At 35.5% G+C, this 13356-nt stretch overlaps 1 protein-coding gene across 1 annotated transcript in view; it reads right to left on the bottom strand.

Moving 5' to 3' along the window:
- Positions 1-13356, bottom strand: part of RBMS3 (RNA binding motif single stranded interacting protein 3) — a 1498583-nt gene that overhangs the window by 1443866 nt on the left and 41361 nt on the right. Inside the window, exon 3 of the mRNA XM_032408843.1 lies at positions 5736-6089. Coding sequence (XP_032264734.1) covers positions 5736-6076 — 341 coding nt within the window. The 5' untranslated portion in view covers positions 6077-6089. The remainder of the gene's footprint in view (positions 1-5735; positions 6090-13356) is intronic.

Below are 13356 nucleotides of genomic sequence, written 5' to 3'. Positions count from 1 at the left end.
TATGTACTTTTATAAGTATATAAGTGTGTGCTATCTCACAGTGTGGAGGTAAATGTAACTATTGTAATTTGATTTTCCATGGACCTTGCCCATAGACAAAGGGCTTTCTCTTGACAATTCTTTATTTTTATTATATAAAGATTAAATAGGCATTTCTATATTCTCTATCAGTCTCTAGCTTTTTATTAGAGAAGGTCAACTGTTCTGGGAAAGAATAACTTGGGATGTTGATAAGATTGAGTTTCTGAGCCTTCAAGGTTGGGTGTAAGGCCATGGGCTAATGAGAACTGACCCAGATAATGCCACCTGCTAAGTGTCTCTACAGCCAGCTAGCTGGTCTTTCCACTTGAAACTTCAACATCTTTAATATTGTTTAATTAAGAACTGATGTTTGACTGTGTTTAGTGGGTTAATTCTAGCTTTAAATTCTGCTATTGCAATTTATCCTGTTATCATCTTTCTATGTATCTGTAGCATTGAATATGAAATATAACTAGATTTGAGTTTTTTAATATTTTAAGGCTATATTTTAAGCCTGTGCTCAACTATACTTAGTTCATAAAGAAAAATACATATTACTACTTAGCCAAAGCATTCTATTCTTTCCAAATAGCAAGAAGTAGATACAGCTGCATTTTGCAGGTATTTTGATGGTCCTAATCATAGATTAGAGATAATTTAGAGCCTGGAGTAAAACATGTTTCATTTGTATTTCAAGTCTTAATCCTCAGTTACAAGCACAAAACTGCAAAAGAAATTCCTAATCAGATTTCTAACATAATATTTCAGATATAGTGATAAGAAACAAATACATTTCTTGAATTAGTTATTGAGACTTCAGAATTTCCATTAGAAAATACAAATTCTCTGCTTTCAAAATATTAATTTTAGATCCGAAAAATGACATGGACTACAAATACCTTCATAAGTAACCTCATAAAATAAGCATTCATATTCATGTCTTTTAAGATATTTGTTTTTACATAGCTATCTAGTTCCTCTTCATGCCCATCCTAATTATTTTACAAAAGAAAATAATATTTTTAATATTTAAATAAATAATATGTATATATTTACAACATTTCACATTTGATCTCTAGAAAAGTCCTCAGTAGCAAAAGGTATATATCTCAGAGAGATTTCCACATTTGCAAAGATATTAAATGTATTAGTTTGCTAAGGCTGCCATAGAAAAATACCACAGAGTGAGTGGCTTAAACAACAGAAACTTATTTTCTCATAGTTTTGGAGGCTTTGAGTCTAAGATCAATAGGTCAGCAGGGGTGGTTTCTCTTGAAGCCTCTCCTTGGCTACCTTCCTGCTATGCATTCACATAGCTTTTCCTCTGTGCATGTGCATCCCTGGTGCCTCTTTGTGTATCCAAATTTCCTCTTCTCATAAGAATACCAGTCAGATTGGTGTAGGGCCCACCCTAATGGCCTATTTTCATTTAATCACCTCTTTAAAGGTCCTGATTCCAAATACAGTCACTTCTGAGGTTTCAGCTTTGAAGTATCTCTTTTGGGGAACACAATTCAGCCCACAATAGTAAGTGACAGAACAATAACACAACTATAGGTTTGATTTGAAGGCCTCTTGTCTGTGTGTGTGCGCGCCTGTGTATGTGTGGTGTGTTACAGTAAGTCCATCACAGTCTCTCTATGAAAGCAAACATTTTATATTCTCCATGGAGAACAGCTGAATGTGAATGAAAACGAGGTAATATGAGTCAGAGTATGCCAGCTTTGAGAATGTTAAGTAGGAGAATATAATGTAAAATAGCAAGGGATTCTAGGAAGATAGCAGCAATGGTGTTAGGGTTTTAGAATCTCCTGAAATTTTCCCGTAAGTACAGGTAGAACAACTATAATAGCACAGTCAAAACCTGACATACATCTATAACAAAACTAAGTGATAAGCTATCCACAGAAACTACCAAAATAGAAGCAGGCAAGTACAAACTATTGACAGGTACAAGACCCACATATTACTAGCATCTGTATGAGGGAAAGCGGGGGTGGGGGGGGTGTAGGCAACCAGTGGTCTGATGGGTTTGTGAAATAAGAGCCTCAAAACTGTAAGGAGTACTTACTGAAAAGTGCAGCAGGTCAACATGAGTACAGCAGCCAAAACTGTGAGGTGGATAGCAACAAAACCTGAAGTTATTGGAGCTGTCTGGGCTCTGTGAACACTTAAAACTAACCAACAAAACTCCTTTCCAGGACAAAAGCTTACACTGATGAGAAACTGCTGGGAGTATAAACCAAATCGAAGAAGAAAGGATCAATATGAATAAAGGAAAGAGAACGTACAAATAAAAGTGGGGATACAACGCCAAAAGCACCATCCATGAAAAAAAGATTGGTAAGTGGGATTTCATTAAAATTAAAAATGTCTGCTCTGTGAAAGATACTAGTAAGAATGAGAAGATAAGCCACAGACTGGGAGAAAATATCTGCAAAACACATATCTGATAAAGGACTGGTATCCAAAATATACAAAGAACTCTTAAGCTCTACAATAAGAAAGTGAACCACTCAATTAAAAGATAGGCAAAAGACCTGAGCAGACATCTCACCAAAGAAGATATACAGATGACAAATAAGAATATTAAAAGATGTTCCACATCATATGTCATCCAGGAAATGCAAATTAAAACAACCATGTATGTCCATGAAAATACATAGAGGAAACTTAAATGCCTATTACCAAGTGAAAGAAGCCAGTCTGAAAGGCTACATATTGTGATTACAATGCAGCATTCTGGAAAAGGCAAAACTATGGACATAGTATAAAGATCCCCAGTTGCCAGGGGGTGGTGGGAGGGATGAATAGGTGAAACAGAGGAGATTTTTAAGCCAGTGAAACTATTCTGTATGATATTATAATGGCGAATACATGTCATTATACATTTGTCAAAACCTATAGAATGTACAGCACAAAGAGTGAATCCTAATGATTCACTATGGATTTCGGTCAACAATGATGGGTAAATGCTGGCTCATAGATTGTAACAAATGTGCCACACTGATTTGGGATTTTGATGGTATATGAGGTTGTGTGGGGCTAGGGGGGAGATATGTGAAGACCCTGCACTTTCCATTCAATTTTGCTGCAAACTTAAAACTGCTCTAGAAAATAAAGTTTATTAGTTAAAATATGGAAATAATTCAATTTTAAAATTTAAAAAATAAAATTAGAGAAGGAAAAAAGCTAGGAAATCTCAGACAACAAGTTCATATTTTTGATACTCTGAGAAAATAATAGAATAAGGGGCTCTGGGTATGTGATTTAGACAAAAAAGCTAAAGCAAATCTATTCTGCAGATTCCAGTTCTGGACAAGTTGAGGTAGACTCAATTCTCTGTATTCCTCCCACTAAGAACACCAAAAATTCCTCAGTATTATACATCAAATAAACATAAGAAGATTCTAAAAGATGAAGAGAAGATAAACCAGAGAAGGGCCTCAAGACCTGAAGAATGACATGGCAGTGAGTTCCCTCAGTGCTCTTTTTGTCTCATATATCCTAGACTGGGTGCTAAAGAAGCCAGCAACCCAGAGGTACCAATGGATGCAAAGGAACAAAAAGTCCATATGAAGCCTGCTCTTTCTAGTCATAGGACCAGGATAGGGGCAACCTAGCAAGACAGAAAACTTTAAAGCAATAGCTGCTTTTTTCCCAGCCAAATACCATGGAAAAATCTACAGATTCCCATCTCTATCCTTATCAACAAAGGCCAAGTGGTGAGCCTGGACTTCAACCCACCCAGCAGTAATAAAGCCCCCACTTCCTCCCCACTCAGATAGTGGTGGAGGAGGACTACTGGGAAGTTGGAATTTTTATCACCTTCCAGAATTAACATGATTCTCCCCCCATGGTATCAGTGGAGATGAGTAACAAGGTACCCGTACCTCTCCCAGCCAAGTTGGTGAGTGAGGAGCCTGAACTCTCATCCCTGCCCAGCAGTAATGAGGCACCCCTCCCTTTCCAGAGAGTAAGTGGAGGCTGAGTAGAAAACCTAGACTTCCACTCCCATCTGACAAGAAGGAACAAGAGGGGGGCGCCTGGGTGGCTCAGTCGTTAAGCGTCTGCCTTCGGCTCAGGTCATGATCCCAGTGTCCTGGGATCGAGCCCTGCATCGGGCTGCCTGCTCCGCGGGAAGCCTGCTTCTCCCTCTCCCTCTGCCCCTGCTTGTGTTCCCTCTCTCGCTGTGTCACTCTCTGCCAAATAAATAAATAAAATCTTAAAAAAAAAAAAGAAGGAACAAGAGGTTCTCTCATATCTCTCCAGTGCAGTAGTAGGGCCAGCCTGCTAAAACAGATTTAAATAAGATCCAAAATGAAAAAAAAAAAAAAAAAAAGAAAATCTAACAAATAAATAGAAGATATAGAGAGAACCAAATGGAAATGTTACACCTGAAAATACAATAACTAAAACAAAAAGCTCAATGGATAGTCACAATAGCAGAATGAATATGAAAGAGTCAAGAATCAGTGAACTTAGAAATGATCCAATCTGAACAACAGAGAGAAAACAGACTGAAAAAAACCTCTTCTTAAAGAATAGAATTCATTTCATATAAAAGTACAAAAGAGATTCAGCAGGTGTCCCTCCAAAGCAGCTTCTGCCTGATACACTCTGCAAGCAATCCCAACAAGGACTGGCGCCACTCCAAAATGACTTCTTCCCTGGGAGAGGGGAAGATAACCACACACACCAGTGCATCCACAGTCCCAGTAGCCAAAACTTATAGCTGGCAGCACAGAGAGAATGCCCTGTTGATCAGGCCAACTACAGCCCCAGCAGGGCGGACTGGGGACAGGCCTCTGGTCTGATTGTTGACGCTACCCAACCACAAGCCCACAGCAGCCCCACACTGATCCCTCAATGGCACAAGGGCCAAACTCTGCTCAGTGTACCCACAACAAGCAAAGTGGGCCATTGCAGTCAACTGGACTAGAGGCAAACACAGCTCAGCCACAATAGTAGGGTGCAAGCAACCCATATAGGACACACCCCTGGTTCTGGTGAACATGGGGCATTGCACTATGGGCCACCACAGGACCTCTTCTTCATAAGGCCACTACTTTCAAGATCAGGAGACATAGCTGACTTTTTTAATACACAGAAACAAAGAGAGTTAGATAAAATGAGGAGGAAGAGGAATATGTCACAAATGAAAGAACAGAACAAGACCACAGCAAAACAGCTAAATGAAACAGAGATAAGTAATATGCATGATAAAGAATTCAAAGTAATGATCATAAATATCCTCACTGGACAATAGACTTGAATTAGAGCTCAATAATAATAAGATATTTAGAAATCCCCAAATATCAGGTAAAAATGCACTTTTAACAGATCATTTGAAAGAAGACATCACACAGAAAATTAGTAAATATTTGAAACTGAATGGTAATAAAACACAATATATCAAAATTTGTGGGATATAGCTAATACTATGCTTAAAGAGAAATTTTTAGCTGTGGTTGCCTATATCAAGGGGAAAAAAAAAGATTTAAATCAGTTACCTAAAGTTTCCAATTTAAGAAACTAGAAAAAAAAGAATTAGACCCCAAAATGTCAGGAAGATAATAATGATGAGATCAGGAAACAATAAATAAATTAGACAAACAGTAGAAAAAAAGTTGATTCTTTGAAAAGTTTTAAAAATTCATCAACTTAGCAAGACTGTAACTCAACAGTTTATTATGAAATAACAACAACTTTACCTTGGCCAATTCTGTAATTTTACCAAAACCAGGCTTCCAAGAGGGAGCTGTGAATAGACGATCTTAAATCCACTTTCATGAAGCTGAGCCTCTTCAGGGAAGTCTTCTTCAGAAATAGAGCACTTATTGTATCTTGAATCAGTGTTCATGAAGCAGTACCATGGTTTATTGTGATCAACTTTGGCTGCATCCTCACTTGACAATGATCTCCATTTCAAACAGCTTTCATTCTCACATTGAACCCACACTTTGTTTACATACATATTGTTTTCCGCTGAGGAATCCATTGCAGTGTTACAATATTCTACTATTATCTTACCATCCAGTTGTTCTTTTTCCATAAATGCATTTAATCTGGAAAACAAATAAGAAAAAAAGAAGAAAGATTCAAGAATATAAGGAAAGTTCAAACCAAAATCAGAGAAACAGCTCTGATACCTTCTTTGCCCATATCTTCTCTATCCCATAAAGACTATACATTTTGAACAATTTGTTTCCACCTACCCAGAAACAAAGGGACAAAATAGAAGCATCAATCACTCTGGGCATAAAATGCTCCAAAATTAAAAATAAATTTGTAATCACAAATAAAAATAAAAATAAGTATGACCATTTTTACAGAGAAAACTGAATCTAAGAAAAGTAATTTGTTTGCAGTCCCAGAGCTAGTATATGGTAGAGTCAAGATTTAAATGCAGGAAGTTTGGTTCCAAATTCTATGATCTTACCCACTAAGCTTTACTGCCTCTTGGGGATGGTTCCAAATTCTGTGATCTTACCCACTAAGCTTTACTGCCTCACACATACATACATATATATATATATATGAAATGAATATATATACTCATATGAAATGACTTGATGACCCCTTTCATTTTCTAATTCTGAGGAAAATCAAATGTAACAAAATATTTCACCATATGAACATTTGAAATCTACTTTTAAAAACTAATCTTCTGCTTATATAGTTTTGCTTTTTATACATTAATTCAAGTAGTTTGAAAAAAGCATTTCTCAGTTTTTTATTATGAAAATTTTAAACATATAAAACATTAGAATTGTATGATTAAGTTCCCAACTTCTAGCTTCAATAATAACTGTGTGTATACTAAAAAATAATACAACTAAAATAAAGTAAAATTAATTAACAACTTATTTTGCAATAGAAACCTGTTTCAAAGAATGACTTCAATATACCATATTCACAAGTTAGCAAAACACTACTATCCAAGTATAAGCACCATTTAAAGAAGCTCTTAATTCATGAGTTAATCATATATTTAGAAACTCACTTATCATATTTCAGGGTCACCACAAATTGCTTTAGAAATTTGCCAATTTATGCCAATAGCCATAGTTCACAATTTTTTACCTGTTAATGCTGCTCATATGACTGTATCCACAGAAAATAAACCTCAAAGAAACTATTCTACATATACAGAGACCCAACAATATTCACTGTGGCACTATTTATCATACCGAAAGAGTGGACAAGTCTAAAAACACGAAGAACTAAATCTATTGGAAGAGAAATAAAAAATTTGCTAATAATATTCATGTAAATTTCTGGTTAATTATTTAACTGGTGAGGAAATTTATGAGAAGCATGCCTGCAATATAGATTGCATTTGAAGTGAACAGTTTTTTCCTCAATTCTCTGCGCCACTGGACAGTACAGAAGTTGTTGAGTTCAGACATTGGAGCCAAATTATGTGTGAACTCTTGGCTCTGTTATTCACCAGCTGTCCCTGGGCAAGACATTATTTTGCATTTCACTTCACGTTAGGTGTAAGTGTGTGTGTGTGTGTGTGTGTGTGTGTGTGTGTGTGTGTAGCAGTTTTGTTTGTTTATTTTCCATCCTTGTATCTTCTTTTACTGTGCTAAGACAGGCATAATATTGAATAGAAGTCATGATAGTAGACATCTTTTCCTAATTTCAAAGAGAATGCTTCTACTATTGGACTATAGAGTCAAATATGTATATTTTTTGATAGAGACCATTAAAAAGTTGCCAGAAAATTTTTCCCTTCAATTACCAGTTTACTATGAGGATTTTTTGTTAATAATGAAGCACTGTTGAATTTTATTTATTGCTTTTCTGTATGTATTGAGGTAAACATAAAGATTTTTAAAGTCTATTAATTGGGTATGTTGTAATAATGAATTTATTAATGATAAATCATACTTTCATTCTAGGTAAACCCTACATGATCAAGTGTTATGAGATTTTTTTAAACATATATTGCTGTATTTAGCTTATTAACAGTTATTTAAGATTACATATATGTTTATAGATGAGATTGGTCTAATAATTGCAATTCTCTTCTTTTTGCCTTTGTCTGGTTTTGATATCAAGATTAAAATAACCTCAAAATGAAGTACAGAATGTCTCTCTTTTTATGTAAAGTTTGCCTAAGGGGGGAGTTCCCAATTCTGTCTTACTTTTAAGAATTCTGGTGTATCTACTATGTCTCTCATTATGTTTCTCTCCTTCACCCTGAAATTTATTTATATCTTCTTTTTCTTCATTTATCTTGTCAGTACTTTTAAAACACAAACAGAATTTCAGTCTTCCCATTTACTTTTTTAGAATCCTATTAAATTAATAGCTGCCCTCTATTCTTTCCTTCCTCTACTTTCTTGGGCATTCTTTGTTGATCTTCCCTTTCTCGAGTTGGTGCTTGATTAAATTATTTTCAGTCTTTTTAAAATTAATTTTATTTAATTATGGTAAAAACACTTAACATGAGGTGTACCCTCTTAACAAGTTTTTAAGTGTATCATACAGTATCGTTGACCATAGGTACAACATTGTATAGCAGATCTCTATAACTTACTCATCTTGCTTAATTAAAATTTTATGCCTGCTGATTCATAACTTCCCATCTCCCCTTTAACCCCACTCTTCGATTCTATGAATTTGACTATTTTAGATACCACATATAAATGGATTCATGCAGTATTTGTCTTTCTGTAACTGCTCATTTCACTTAGCATAATGGCCCCAAATTGATCCCTATCCAATATTTTGCAGATTTTGCAAGGCTGAATAATATACTCCCTTGTAGGCTTTCTTCATCCAACCATCAATAGAAACTTAGGTTGTTTCCGTATCTTGGCTATTGTGAATAATGCTACTATGAACATGGGAGTGCTAATTTCTTTGAGATCCTGATTTCAATTCTCTTAGATCAGTACCCAGAAGTGGGATTGCTGGATCCTATGGTAGTTCTATTTTTTAACTTTTTGAGGAACCCCCCCCCATATTGTTTTCCATAGCAGCTGCATCATTTTGCATTCCTACCAACTGTGTACAAGGTTCCAATTTTTCCACATTCTCGTCAACATTTATCTTTTAATTTTTTGATAATAGCCATCTTAAACAGGTTCGAGGTGATATGTAACTGTGGTTTTGATTTGCATTTCTGTGATGATTACTGATGTTGAGGATCTTTTCATACATCTGATGGCCATATTTATGTCTTCTTTGGAAAAATGTCTATTCAGGTCCTTTGCCCATTTTAAATCTTGATTATTACTATTATTTCTATTAGTTGTAAGAGTTCCTTACATATCTTGGATATTAACTCCTTATTGAGTATATATTTTGCAAATGTTTCATTCTAGTCTATAAGTTGCCTTTTAAGTTTGTTGATAGTTTCCTTTGTTGTGCAGAAACATTTTAGTTTTATACAGTCTTACATATTTGGTTTTGGTGTAAGATCCAAAAAATCACTGACAAGACTAATCTCAATGATCTTCTCCCCTAAGTTTTTTTTGTTTGTTTGTTTTTAAAGATTTTATTTATTTATTTGACAGAGAGAGAGAGATAGCGAGAGCAGGAACACAAACAGGGGGAGTGGAAGAGGGAGAAGCAGGCTTCCCGCTGAGCAGGGAGCCCAATGTGGGGCTCAATCCCAGGACCCTGAGATCATGACCTGAGCCGAAGGCAGACGCTTAATGACTGAGCCACCCAGGTGCCCCTCCCCTATGTTTTTTTATAAGAGTTTTACAGTTTCAGGTCTTTAATTTGAATCTTTAGTCCTTTTTGAGTTGATTTTTGTGTATGGTATGAGATAAGGATCCAATTTTATTCTTTTGCATGTGATTATCCAATTTTCTAATACCATTTATTGAAGATGCTATAATTTCCCTATTGTGTATTCTTGGTGTCTTTGTCAAAAAATTAGTTGACTATATATATGTGAGTTTATTTCTGGGTTCTCTATTCTGTTCCACTGATCTGTGTGTTTTTATGCCAATACCATACTATTTTGATTACTATAGTTTTGTAATATAGTTTGAAATGAGGAGGTAAAATGCCTCCAAATTTGCACTTCTTGCTCAAAATTGTTTTAGTTATTTGGGGTCTTTTATGATTCCATGTGAATTTTATGCCTGCTTTTTTCTATTTCTGTAAAAAAGGCCATTTGAATTTTGATAGGGATTGAGCTGAATGTGTAGATCACTTTGTGTACCAGGGACATTTTAACAATATTAATTCTTTCAATCCATGAACATGAGATATCTTGCCATTTATTTGTCTTCAATTTCTTTCAGAAATGTCTTATAATTTTCATTGTACAGATCTCTTACCTCCTTTGTTAAGTTTATTTTTAAGCATTTTATTCTTTTTGATGCAATTAGAAATGGGATTGTTTTCTTAATTTCTTTTTCAAGATAGTTTGTTGTTAGTGTATAGAAATGCAACCAGTTTTTGTTTGATTTTGTATCCTGCAACGTTACTAAATTCATTCATTAGTTTTAACAGTTTTTGGGTGAAGTCTTTAGGATTTTCTATACGTAAGATAATATATTCTGTAAACAAAGACAATTTTACTTTTTCCTTTCTGATATGGATGCCTTCTATTTCTTTTCCTTGCCTAATTGTGCTGGCTAGGATTTCCAGTACTAAGTTGAATAGAAGTGATGAGAGTGGATGCCTTTGTCTTGTTCCTGATCTTGATCCTGATGAAAGCTTTTCATCAGTGAGTATGTTAGTTGTAAACTTGTTATGTAAGACCTTTATTTTTTTGAGGTACATTCCTTCTATACCTAATCTGTTGAGAGTTATATCAAAGGTTGTCAAATGCTTTCGCTGCATCTACTGAAATGATAATATGATTATTTTCTACTCATTATGGCATGTTTATTGATTTGAATATGAGGAACTACCTATGGACCCCAGAGATAAGTCCAATTTGATCATGGTGTATAATCCTTTTAATATACTGCTGAATTCTGTTTAGTAGTATTTTGTTGAGAACTTCTGCATATACGTCCATTAGGGATATTGGCCTATAATTTTCTTTTCTTTTTTTTAAAAGATTTTATTTATTTATTTATTTGACAGAGCGATAAAGAGGGAGAGCAAGAGCACAAACAGGGGGAGCTGCAGGCAGAGGGAGAGGGAGAAGCAGGCTCCCCACTGAGCAGGGAGCCTGATGTGGGACTCAATCCCAGGACACTGGGATCACGACCTGAGCCAAAGGCAGATGCTTAACCTACTGAGCCTCCCAGGTGCCCTGTAATTTTCTTTTCTTATAATGTCCTTACCTGGCTTTGGTATCAGGGTAAAGCTGGCCTTGTAAAATGAGTTTGGAAGTGTTCCTTACTCTTCGATTGTTTTGGATGAGTTTGAGGATTGCCACTAATTCTTTAAATGTTTGGTAGAATTCACCAGTGAAGCCATCTGTTATTGGCCTTATCTTTGTTGAAAGAGTTTTGATTAGTGATTCAATTGCCTTGCATGTTATTGGTCTGTTGAAATATTCTATTTCTCCATAGTTTGTTCTTTTTAGATGGCATGTTTCTAGGAATTTATCCATTCTAGGTTGTCCAATTTGTTGGCATATAATTGTCCATCTTGTCTCTTATGGTCATTTGTATTTTTGTGGCATTATTTGTAACATCTCTTTCATTTCTGATTTTGAGTCTTCTCTCTTTTTCTCTGTTAGGCTAGCTAAAGTTTTGTCAATTTTATCTTTTAAAAAAACCAACTCATAGTTTCATTGATCTTTTCTATTATCTCTCTAGTCTCTATTTCATTTATTTCTGCTCTGATCTTTGTTATCTCCTCCTTCTACTAAATTCAGGCTTAGTTGTTCTTCCTTTCCTAGTTCCATGTGGTATAAAGTTAGGTTGTTTGAGATCTTTGGTTTTTTGATGTAGACATTTATCACTATATACTTCCCTCTTAAAGCTTTTACTGCATTCCATAATTTTAGTGTTGTTTCCATTTCATTTGCCTCAGATCCTTTTTTTTTTTTTAAGATTTTATTTATTTATTTGACAGAGACAGCGAGAGCAGGAACACAAGCAAGGGGAGTGGGAGAGGGAGAAGCAGGCTGCCCGCTGAGCAGGGAGCCCGATGTGGGACTCGATCCCAGGACCCTGGGATCATGACCCGAGCCGAAGGCAGACACTTAAAGACTGAGCCACCCAGGCGCCTGCCTCAGATCCTTTTATATTTCTCCTTTAATGTCTTCTTTGACACATTAGTTGTTCAGAAGGATGTTGTTTAATCTCCACATATTTGTGAATTTTCCAGTTTTTCTTGTTACTGATTTCTAGTTTCATATAGTTGTGGTCAGCAAAGATGCCTGATATGATTTTAATCTTTTTATATTTGTTAAGACTGGTTTTGTGGCCTATTATTTATCCTAGAGAGCGTTCTATGTGTATTCTGCCACTGCTGGATGGAATGTTCTGTATATATGTTAGATCTTTTTGGTCTGAAGTGTAGTTTAAGTCCAGTGTTTCCTTGATATTCTGTCTGAACTATCCACTGTTGAAAGTGGGATACTAAAGTTCCCTATTATTATTGTATTATTATCTATCTCTTCCTTCAGATTTGCTAATGTTTGCTCTATATATTTAAATGCTCCAATATTGGGTGCATATTTTTTTTTTTTGAGAGAGAGAGAGCACGTGTGTTGGGGGGAGGGGGCAGAGGGAGAGGGAGAGAGAGAGAATCATAAGCAGGCTCCACGCCCAGCTAAGAGCCTGATGTACAGATGGATATCACGACCCTGAGATCATGACTGAGCCGAAATCAAGAGTTGGGACACTTAATCAACTGAGCCACCCAGGCACCCCTTGGGTGCATAAATATTTTTAATTGTTATGTCCTCTTGATGAATTGATCAGTTTATCATCATATAATGGCCTTTTTGGTCTCTTTTTATAGTTTTTACTTAAAGTTTATTTAATCTGACATAATTATAGCTGCCTCTGTTCTCTTCCAGTTTCCATTTGCATGGAATATCTTTTTCCATCCCTTCACTTTCAGTCTATGATTGGAGAAATAGTTCATTTACATTTAAGGTAATTTTTGATAGGTAAAGCCTTTTGTTAATTCTTTTTGGGGTGTTTTGTAGATCCTTTGTTCTTTTCTTCCTCTCTTGCTCTCATCTTTTATGATTGATAATTTTTCTGTAGTAGTATGCTTTGACTCCTTTCTTGATCTTTCATGTATCTACTACAGGTTTTTGCTTTGTGGTTACCATGAGGCTTACATAAAACATAACAGTCCATTTTAAGCTTATAACTTAACTTGGACAGCACACAAAAGCTCTACATGTTTACTCCTGGCCCCAATATGTTATGTTTTTGATGTCAC

The sequence above is a fragment of the Phoca vitulina genome, unplaced genomic scaffold (assembly GCF_004348235.1).
Source record: "Phoca vitulina isolate PV1807 unplaced genomic scaffold, GSC_HSeal_1.0 scaffold10, whole genome shotgun sequence".
In the NCBI taxonomy this organism is placed as follows: Eukaryota; Metazoa; Chordata; class Mammalia; order Carnivora; family Phocidae; genus Phoca; species Phoca vitulina.
The sequence above is the reverse complement of the archived record's forward strand: the minus strand, read 5'-3'. Positions and strand labels throughout refer to the sequence as shown.